Source organism: Phyllostomus hastatus, unplaced genomic scaffold (assembly GCF_019186645.2).
Source record: "Phyllostomus hastatus isolate PE091 unplaced genomic scaffold, TTU_PhHast_1.1 phas_contig_65, whole genome shotgun sequence".
NCBI lineage: Eukaryota > Metazoa > Chordata > Mammalia > Chiroptera > Phyllostomidae > Phyllostomus > Phyllostomus hastatus.
Window position 1 is genome coordinate 884956 of NW_025333932.1, and position 12106 is coordinate 897061.

The 12106-nt window shown below is 34.7% G+C and overlaps 1 protein-coding gene across 1 annotated transcript in view; it reads right to left on the reverse strand.

The window, feature by feature from the left end:
- The window catches only part of TCEA1 (transcription elongation factor A1), a 49941-nt gene that overhangs the window by 34855 nt on the left and 2980 nt on the right, over positions 1-12106 (reverse strand). Inside the window, exon 2 of the mRNA XM_045849364.1 lies at positions 5017-5079. Within this exon, the coding sequence (XP_045705320.1) occupies positions 5017-5079 (63 nt within the window). The remainder of the gene's footprint in view (positions 1-5016; positions 5080-12106) is intronic.

Consider the following 12106-nt stretch of genomic DNA (forward strand, 5'->3'; position numbering starts at 1 on the left):
TGATAAGGGACTCATATTTAGGACACATAATGAACTACTACAGCTCAATAATACAAAGACAAGTTACCCTGCTTAAGAAATAGGCAAAGGATCCAAACAGACATTTCTCTAAAGATGATACACAAATGCATAACAAGCATATAAAAAGATGTTCAACATAAGTCATTAGACAGATGGTAATCAACACCCAAATGATATTATTTCACACCCACTAGGATGGCTATACTCAAAGAAAGATAGTAACAAGTGTTGACAAGAATGTGTATAAACTGGAATCCTCATTTACTTGCTATTAGGCATATAAAATGGTACTCAAAATGAATCACAGGCCTAGGTGTAAGAGGTCATTTTGGGAAATGACCACATTACACAACACATATATACTGTATTTTTTCAGACTGTAAGACACACTCCTCCCTCCCTCTCCCCACCCCCCCCCCACCCCCCGCATTTGGAAGGAATAATGGTTGTTAATGCTGCTGTTGAGTTCTGTTTGCATAGTCATTTGAGGAAAACAGCCTGGCAGGTCCTGAAAATGTTCAACATAAAGTTACCACATGACTCAGCATTTCAATTCTTTTTAGGTATCTACCCAAGAGAAACAAAAAACATATGTTCAGACACAAACTTGTAAGTGAATGCACATTGCAACATGAGTCATAACAGCCAAAAAAGTGGAAACAACTCAAATGTCCATCAACTGAAGAATGGATAAACAAAATGTGGTATATGATATATCCATACAATGGAAGATTTATTATTCAGTCATAAAAAGAACTGGAGTATTGATACATGCTACAACATGAACCATGAAAAGGTTATACTAAGTAAAAGAATGGAGACATAAAAGGTCACATACTGCATGATTTTATTTACATGAACTCTCCAGTATGGGCAAATCTATAGAGATAAAAAGTAGACTGATTAGTGGCTGCCTTGGGTAGAGGGAGAAGAGGCAATATGGAGAGAAATAGGGAATGACAACTAATAGGTAAGGGGTGTCTTTCTGAGCTAGAATTGACTGTGGTAATAGTAGTATATTTCTCTGAATATACTAAACACTAGTGAGGTGAATACTTTAAATGAGTTGTAGGCTGTTGAATTATATCTTCATTAAGCTGTTAAAAAAGAAGACATATACAGCTATGTTTACTATCCTTTCACTAAGTTCCATGAGAGCAGGGAGTCTGTCCTATTTACCACTACATTCAGCATGTAGAAAAATACCTAGCACACAGCAAGTACATATGAATTACTGAATGAATGATTCTACTATATATAAAAACTTACAAAACTAGCACAGTCTATTATAGTATTTGTCTTCTTATTTACTTCCTCACCTTTAACCCATACCAATTAGCTTTCCACTCTACCATTCTGCTAAAAATTTCCTGTAATCTAACTGTAAACTCCAATGGATTATCAGTTCTTACTTTATTTAACCAGCCTGTTATATCCTAACACTGCTTACCAATCCTAGAGGCCCTATACCATTTCTATGGTACTGCCTCCCAAATATTTTCTAAATGTGTCTTTTCTCCTACATTCTAGAGCCTTTATACCTACTGCTTTTAATTCAAATTCTAATTTGTTAAAATTCATTAAAATTAAAATTTAAAATTCAATTGTTTGGTCACATTTTAAGTGCTCAATCGCCTCACGTAGTCAGCAGCTACCACATTACACAACACATATATACTGTATTTTTTCAGACTGTAAGACGCACTCCTCCCCCCCGCATTTGGGAGGAATAATGGTTGTTAATGCTGCTGTTGAGTTCTGTTTGCATTTACACTGGTGAAATATTATGCTGTTTATGTTATTAAATGTTTTACCACATTTTTTGCTTCAATTTTTTTTCCTCCTCTAAAACCTAGGTGCATCTTATGGTCCGAAAAAATATGGTAGAATACTTCCATCACTGCAGGAAGTTCTGTACTGCTGCAGAAGGTAAGTTCCACTACCTATCAAACATCTACATCTACTTTTTTCACAGGCATCTCAAAACCCAATGGATCCAAATTTATCCTTTATCTCATCACCTGCCACCCTCCATCTTTATATCCTTCTCATCCAACCCTACCAGATAATCTTTCTTGGATTTGTCTCGACTGCCAAATGGAACCACCACCTAACCAGTCACCACAGCAAAAATTTCAGCCATCCTAAATTCCTCCTTCTCCTTCACACCTATCCAGTCAGCCACCAGTTCTTACTGGTTGCTCATCGTTAACAAGTTCCCCTTCTCTCAATTCCTATTGCTACTATTTAGTTCAAGAATTCATCACTGCTCCCAAGTTACTGCATTAGTCAACAAGTGTTCCTGTTTCCAGTCTCCTATTTCCTCCACCATGCAAATCCAGTCATGTACTTCCCTGCACCATGGCCTTTCAACAGAGCTATGCCAACCTACCTGTGAAGTCAACCTTGTATCAGACTTGACCTTACTTTACCTAATATGCCACACTACTTCCACATACTATTTTCTCTGCTAGGGTACTACCTTCCCTAGTCCTACCCGCTTAGGGAAAACCTATTAATATTTTGAAACTCACTTTCCACTTTATCACCTATATACATGAAGGATATTCTGGGCCTCCCAGAGTAAGTCATCAGATTAAGAAGTAAACTTTGTATCTCTGCCTGCCCTACCTCTGACAAATGAATTCTATATAGACATATATCTGGGCAACTATATCTTTGTTTGTTTACATGACAGTTTTCCTCTGTGAGACTAAGATCAGTGAGGGGAAAAGGCCATATTTTATTTATCACCCCAACACAATTCCTAACCCTAATAAAAACTCAAATATTTGTTATATAAATATATAGACTTTCCCAGGGATGAAGCACATAAAAAAAAATCTAATGTGATTATAAATGATAGGCCTCTCAACCTCCACACCCTCCATAATACTACACATTTCTCTTAAATAAATACTTGGAATAAATATGTTTTTTTTATTTTATTTTAATTGTACTCCCATCCCAGCCCACCCTCCCAGCCTTCCCCTCCTCCCTCCCACTTCCACCCACCCCTAGTTTTTTATCCATGTGTCCTTTATACTTGTTCCTGTAAACCCTTCCCCCTTTCCCCTGAAATTCCCAAAATTTCCTCCCCTCTCCCCTCTGGTCACTGTCAGCCTGTTCTCTATTTCAGTGTCTTGGTTATATTTTGCTTGTTTCTTTGTTTTCTTTTTTAGGTTCCTGTTAAAGGTGAGATCATATGGTATTTGCCTTTCACTGCCTGGCTTAGTTCACTTAGCATAATGCTTTCCAGTTGCATTCATGCTGTTGCAAAGGGTAGAAGCTCCTTCTTACTTTCTGCTGCATAGAATTCCATTGTGTAAATGTACCATAGTTTTATGATCCATTCATTTACTGATGGGCACCTAGGTTGCTTCCAACACTTGGCTATTGTAAACTGTGCTGCTATGAACATTGGGTTCTTTTGGATTGGTGTTTTGCATAGGTTCTTTTGGACTGGTGTTTCAAGGTTCTTAGGATATAATCCTAGCAGTGGAATTGCTGGGTCAAGAGGCAGATCCATTTTTAGTTTTCTGAGAAAATTCCATACTGTTTTCCATAGTGGTTGTACTAGTCTGCAATCCCACCAACAGTGAACTAGGGTCCCTTTTTCTCCACAACCTCTCTAACACTTGTTTGTTGCTTTGTTTATGATGGCCATTCTGACTGGTATGAAGTGGTATCTCATTGTGGTTTTAATTTGCATCTCTCTGATAGCTAGCTGAACATCTTTTCATGTGTGTTGTTTTCGATATGGTTGTCCCTACATAGGCCTGTCAGGATAGGGCCACACCTAAATGTTAAGGTACTATCTCAAAGGCAAGGTTATTTCTAGAGTTAATTTGCCAGAAAAGCTATTGATCCTTGTACAGGATAACTAAACTGAGAAAGCATGATGTTGTAATTGCTTGTTTCTTTTCTCAAGTTTACATTTAGAGGAGTTCTTAACCATTTTTGCACCATTAATCCCTTTGGCAATCTGAAGCTTGTGGACCCCCTTTCAGAATGTTTTTAAATGGTTTAAATAAAATATACAGGATTACAAATAAAACCAAATTATATAATAACGGTAACAAAAATATTTTCTTAAATGTAATATAGTAATATATTGTTCCTTAATTTACAACTTTAAATAAGACTAGCATAAGATATAAAACTACCATAATAAGCAAAAACAGATGTCAATACATCTACAACAACTATAATATGAAGATAAAATATCTGTGATTTCCTTCAGCTACAGTCATTAGTACTACTTATACAACTATGTCTTACTGGCTTCGTAAGTGAACAAAATGTTTGATTTCAGTTAGCTGTTAATAAAAATAAATACATGATTTTTTTTCCTAACCACCATGTTCAGGCATCCCCATTATTTTTCCCTAAATTCTGAATTGTTATAGAAATATCACCAGTGGCACTAATGGACAATAATAAATGTGTAGTAGAAAGTAGTCAGATTCATGCTACTATTTACTTTCCTTTTTAAAATTCTGACTTCTGTTAAAGTCTTATTTTTAGGTTTTAGTCATCATAGACCATTAGAGTAAGAACACAGAGTAATGAATCTATGCAATATCTACTAGACATCTGATTGCATACTGCTGGCCAGTGCAAAAAAAAAAAGGGAGAAGAGCAACACCCTGCCATCTTCATGAGAGGCTAGTTAGCTTTATACTGGCAGAGCTATCAAAGACAGACCAAAAAAGTAAAATCTTGGGAGATCAAATCAGGGCCAAGAGTCCATCCTCTTTCACAATGATTTCACTTCCACTGTTAATCATGGAGATTTGGGTTTTGTTCTTGAGTGAGGCAACATGTTCTATAATGGTAACTTATTAGACTGATCTATGTTACTATCTTGAAAAAAAGTCAAGTTAATAATGGCTTATAATAAGAAAATATAAAAAACTTACATTGGTATTAGAGACATTTCAGTATTTTATGACAATTACCTATTCAAAAATTATGACACATAGTAATACATACCTGTAATAATTCCAGGGTCATGGGAATATTCTTAAGTTCCTTCAGCAAATCCAATGCTCCAGCCTATAAAGTAAAAATAATTTCATACTGAATTTCCCAGATAGTAAAGCAAGAACTAACTAGAGATTTAAATTTATGTTTTCCTATCTACAATTCATTATGGCTCATTATTCATGAGAAAGGTAAACACACATACAGTGTGTATGTATATATATCCACATATATATGTATAATACAGAGAGAAAAAGATTTTTCCAAATATGTCTTGAAACTCAGTAGAGGATTACAAACTCCATTTACTGAATTATGACCAGCACTTTTTAAATATTGTTTTGTGAAAGTTTATTTTCAATAGTATTTGTTTATATGTGGCCCAAGTAGAAATGTAAAACATATTTCTTACTGTGGTGCTATAACACACCCCAAATTTCCATGGAGAAAATGGAAATCCTGTCTGATAAAGGAGCCAACCCTGAGTAAGTGGGAATGCTCAGCACCTTTAGCATTCACATATATACAGGGAGAGTGGGGCATCTCTCTCTTTTTTTTAAAAAAAGTTTTACTTATTTATTTTTAGAGAGGGGGAAGGGAGGGAGCAAGAGAGGGAGAGAAACATCAATGTGTGGGTGCCTCTCGCACACTCCCTACCAAGGACCTGGCCTGCAACCCAGGCATGTGCCCTGACTGGGAATTGAACCAGCAACTCTTTTGTTCAGTCTGGCACTCAATCCACTGAGCCACACCAGCCAGGACTGAAAAGGCATCTCTTTACTCAAATTCTCATGATGTCTCTATATCTCACTGTTGTGTCACAAAAACACTGCCACCTATCTTGTTTTTGAAAGGTAGTAAATGTAAATTCTGAAAGAAAATTCAAATTCAAGGTCTATGTTAAGCTTATAGGCCTGTACACTGCCAGCTCTCATCTAGAATGAAAGACTCCCGTGTAGATGATGAAAAGAGAACAAAATAAGACTCATGGAAAATTACTAAAGCACTAAAAGTTAAAAAAGGAATGGTATTAGCCAATGTCATCCCAATAAATTCACTAAAAGTTAAAAAAGAAAAAGAAGAATGAAATTAATGGAATTAAAGGAGAAGCAACAGCAATACTTACAGCTTGTGGCCAAATATTCTCATTTGATATATTTAATCTAGTATACATTCTCATCTATCTAGATATCATCTAACCTAATCCACTGACTTACCAGTAATCATACTGTACTTAGTTTAATATTTACTTAATGCATTTAGACAAATCAATGTTCCATACACTTAACAGAGAAAAAAAACTATTAAATGTAAGTGTTTTTTTACCCCTTCTTTTTACTCATTTATTGAAAGAATTCTTTTAGACTTGAAATTTTTATCATAGATTACCTTTCATATATATAAAAAGAAAAACAAAGCAAAAACAAATTGCCTTAGGTGTTTCTAAAAGTACTTTACATTCAAAGTCCAATGCTTATGAACCACTTTCTGATTCAGACTGATTGATTTTTGCTTCTAAGTTTTTATAAATATGACTATTAAAAAACAAACCACCATACCAGTCAGAGCAGGAAAAGATGGGAGGGGCAGGCAAGGTATGGAGAAGGAATTCTCCCTCACTGGTTTTAATTTGTTTTTACCCCACAAAAAGTTTTATCAAAAATACCCATAATGCAGCATTTCATAAAAGAATCCATAAAAGAACTAAAAGCTATTAGCTCTTAGCTGGCTCTGGAGTGCACAGGGCTAGCTATTTTCGCCCCCACTGCTTTTCAACCATTTGGTTCCTTGAAGTTCAAAGAGCATTCCACTAATGTCTCTCAGATTTTCTGTCAAGATACTGACACCTATTCTGCAAATGTTGATGCTGGGTTTGATGTTATGTCTGTAAAAGTATATCCTAACAGCCATCTGGACAATGATATATATAACTCATCTTGCTTTCTAAAATATTAAAATATGAAAACTAGGTACCATATGGATCAATGAAACACAGCACACCCCAGGAAAACAAAAATTCCCAGAGCATGTACCCCATTATGTACCCCACAGGAAAACACAAGCATGAAATCTCATGGTATCATTAAATTTCTTAAATATAAAATCAACTAAGGGCTTCCAGTCACATAATTTTTCCATTTAAAGTTGACAGATATTAGATTTGGCTGTGAAAAACAGAACAGTATTAACTTTTCTTCTAGCAACAAACAGGTAACATCATTTTAATTTAACCTAGTGCCTTATAAAAACTTGATACAGGTTATTTAATAGATTTTAATGGTTCACTTCTAATTTTAAAATTCTATAATTTTTTTTCATTTAGAGGCAACTGAAAACATAAAACATTGTATTTGTTAAAGAGAGCTAACACTGACTTTAAATTTACCATTTATCAAGCAAGCATTTCTACAGGCATGCCATTCTTGTGAGCCAGTAAGGTCTTCAATGCCATATTTACAAATCCCAAAATCAAAAACCTTTGAAACACAAAATATTTCTCATAGGTTTTCAATCAACTCATTTGTCAGCAACATGTAAACGTCAACAGATACAAAGCTATTTATGTTCCATTTACTCCACTTAAATTGACTTTCATTATAGAAATGCTAATGTCAGATTACTGGAAACTGCCCAGATTTCAATGAGGATATTATGTAATAATATGATGCATGTACCAAATTAGCTTTATAAAATCTGAAAAATTTGAATTCTGAAATATATTAGACTCTAAAGGTTTTAAGAGATTATGGACCTGTATCCTATATTTACCATGGACACCCTTCTTCTACCCATGTCCCCGTGGACTTTCTGATCCATTTCTGATCTAGGATCAGTTAGGAAAATTTAAACATTACTTCTAGAAATCCCTTAAAAAGTAGGATCTCCCTCCTTAGGCTACCACAAAGCTGTCTGTCACATATAAATTTGATTCTTCTAATACATGAGCCATGTGGCAGAAGGTTTATGTTATTTTACAAGTAGAAGCAATTGATATGCATTAATTTCATCACACTCCCTTTTTATTCAGATCTCTTTAGTGACAATGGGGTTAGAGATACAGGCTACTGAAGGAAGAAAAAGCTAAGCAATACTCATGGGATAAAACCATGACCTTTATCATAATTACACTGTGTTCTAACAAAATAAGATAAACATTTCAATTAAGCTTCTTTAAGAAATAAATAACTATAATCAAAATGAAAGAAAAGGGCAAAAAAGATGATCACATATTAATTCAGGGATAAAAACTTCTTTGCATGTTACTATGTGTCAAATATTGTATTAAATATTTTACATATATTATTTCTTCCTCACAATAAACCCTAAAGAAGCAGGTAATTTTATTATCCCCATTTTACAGATGGAAATTGAAATCCAGATAAATTAAGAAATTTGCACAAAGTCACATGATTACTAACTAGAAAAGATGAGATCTATCCAGTTCTGTCACATTACACTGTATTGTCTCTCAAGAAATACTCATTAACACTGTGCCAAATTCTACTCTGTGCTGAGGATACAACAGTGAGCAAGACAGAAACTCCTTTTGACTTGAGAATTTAAAAACAGACATCCTTGCACATTGTCAAATCCTGATTATATAAAGAAAGAAATTTAACTCAGAAAAAGAAAGTGATTTGTCCAAGGTCCTACCAATGGGTACTACAAAGGGCAAGAACTGTCTCCTGACCTTTATACCACTGCTCTTTCCACTCCATAGGTATGCCGGTGGTAGTTCTGCCCTGTAAACTCAGATGAATAGTGTTACTAAACAAGAAACTATAGTCTAGCTTTTCTCAATCATCACCTGCCTCTAAAGGTCAAATCTATTAGATTGCAGCATCTCCTAGAGATAATGATGCAAGAGAAAGAAAGATTCTACCTTAAGTTCACAGTACTGGCTGAAATATAAACAACAGCTCTTATGCTACCTCATTAAACCACTGATAAATAAGTACTTTTACAAAATATGGTATCCAAACTTGTCCTGAGCACCCAGTATATAAGACTACAAAGGATACAAACATCCTTCTCAGGGAAATGTAAGAATGAATGAATAAAACAGAATATACAACTAAGAACATGAGGGAGATTATATATGTATATACACACACACATATGTACACACACACACACACACATACATATACACACACACATATAAATATATATTCATTCAAATCCATGCACTGGCATCTCTTAATTATAAGATCTTGGGAATGTTATTTGTCCTTTTCACTCTTCAGCTTCTTTATATATAGGTAAGCACAATATACTGACCTTGAGTAGTTGAACTGGTCAAATGAAGTAATGTAACAACATATGAAGTAGCGAAAAAGAGTGCCTGACACACAGGAGATGGATGATAAGGGTACAAAGATATAAAAAGAATTATCTATTCTACCATAACAACAGTTCTCAAAGAACCATAAGCCAACATTTTATGTGAGCATTCTTTAAGCTCAATCAATTTCAAATTCTTCTTAGTAATATTGTGAGACTTCACAAATGTTAAAATTATGATGTTCTTTATTTTTAAAAAAGCAAACACTAAATTTAAATATTCAAATTATAGCTCAACATCATCACTATAAATTAGAAATCATAATTTCACTATGTGATCTCAAATTTGTAATTATTTCATAGCAAAAGCACAAACAAAAGAAAAATACAATATCTGGCACAAATAATGCCCCTTCTTTATTACATAGAGATATTTCATTAGAAAATCATAATCGTGTAATTCTGTACCATAACAATATCATGCTCAAGCACACCATATGATGTTTTAGGTGAAATGTTCAAATTGCTGTGCATGTAGAACAAGACACTCATGTACCCTACCAACCGCACTTAATGCCGTTACTTCTGCTGGACCATGTACATAAATTTGCCTTCAATTTTAAAAGTTCCTCTACTTCAAAAGATACTATCAAAAGAGTGAAAAGACAGTCCACAGAATGGGGGACAACATATGCAAAATCCATTTCTGATAAGGGTCTAGTATTAAGAATATAAAGAATTCTTACAACTCAGTAATACAAATACTCAATTAAAAAATGGGCAAAAGATCTGCAAAAACATTTCTCCAAAGATATACAAATGGCCAACACACAATGAAAAAATGTTCATCGTCATTGGTGATCAGAGAAATGAAAATCAAAACTATAGTGAGATACCACTTTACAGCCACTACAATGGCTATAATCCAAAGATGTGGTGAAAGTGGAATCCTTAACAGATTGTTGGTGAGAATGTCAAATGGTGCAGCAACTATGGAAAATTGTCTAGCAGCTTCTCAAAAGGTTAAATATAGTTATCATATGGCCTAACAATTCTACTCCTAGGTTATATATGAAACAGAAAGGAAAACTTATGTCCATACAAAAACTTGTATTAGAATATTCTTAGCAGCATTAGTTATAATACCCAAAATGCAAAGAGCCCAAAATGTGGTAAATCCACCAGTACAGTGGAGTCATTATTTAGTGATATAAAGAAATAAAGTATTGATATATGCTATTCACATGAATGGACCTTGAAAACACCAAGCGAATTGGAAGCCAGTCACAGAAGACCACATACTATATAATTCCATTTATATGGAATGTCCAGAATAGGTATCTATAGAGATAGAAAGTAGATTAGTAGTTAGGAGGATGAGGGAGATAAGGTGACTTCTTAATGAGTTACTTTATTGGTACTGGTTTCTTCTGGAGTGATGAAAATGTTCTAAAGTTAGATAGCGGTGATAGTTGATCTATAACTATAGATCTATATAACTAAATCTATAACTACTAAAACCCATTTAACCGTACACTTGAAAAGGGTGGATTTTATTGTATAGCTCACTAAAACTTACAAAAAACTGTGTCGTCATTCTACATTTAGTCACTTTAACCCTGTTATGGAAACCAAAGCTTTATTTTTCAAATTGGGTATGATAAAACTTAAGAAATGTACATATTTCAGGTAGTTCTAACATTTAATTTCAATTTCTCTCCCAGCAATTTAATTTCACTCAGCCCTGAGTTGTGAATTAAAAAAAAAAATCAACCTCAACACAACTCACAAAATCTCCACATGAACTTAAAAATTCTTACATCACTCCGCCTTCTGCAGTCTAGTGTGATAAATTCCTTACAAAGACAAGCCATGTTTTTAGCCATTACCATATCTTAGGCACTGAAAAGAATTTTATTTTCATCTAATCTTTACTAAATTATCTCCAATTTGCAACCAAGGAAAACATTTTAGAGACATTAAGGAACCTGTCTGAGATCACAGGGCTAAAATCCAAAAGAGATGGAATTTGTAACCATATTAGGAGTTAGACTTGCTTAATGGCATCAAGTCATAATGACAAGAAAAAAAAAAGCTAACTGGAAAACAGCTAATATGTGAACATTTGAATAATTTATGTGGTTCATCATGGTCTCAGAAGTGGGCAACTTAGGAAACTGCTTATACTGCTTAAGATCAAGTATACCAGTGGAGCAACATTCTGGGTAATAAGAAATAAGAGGTCAGGATATTGAGTATTTAGGAAAACCTGTCTGCCCCAGAACAGTAAATACTCTTACTTCCAAATCTTATATTCACGTAAGTGTACCCACTGTCAACTCTGACAAAGAACATATGGGACAAAAAGGACTCTTGGTTAATTAGGCCCAAATTCATAAACAGAGTCTAGCAGCGACTCTTTACAGAGGCCTCTTCCCATGCTCACTATATCTCAGGGAAAAGCCATAGGCTGACCTGCCAAGCTTCTCTGCATTGTGTTCCTGCCATCTGAGCAGACCCTTATAAATGAAGTTCCTGATGCCCTGGCCAGTGTGGCTAGGCCTCGCACAAAGCAAAAGGTGGCCGATTCAATTTCTGGTCAGGGCAAATGCCCAGGTTGAGGGTCTGGTCCCAGGTTGGGGATGCTGGCAAGAGGCAACCAATGGATGTTTCTCTCACACTCCCTCACATCAATGTTTCTCTTTCTCCCTATCTTCCCTTCTCAATAAATAAATACATAAATAAATACATACATACATACATACATAAAATCTAAAAAAAAAAAAAAAAGCAGCAGCAGCAGCTCCTGGTGTTG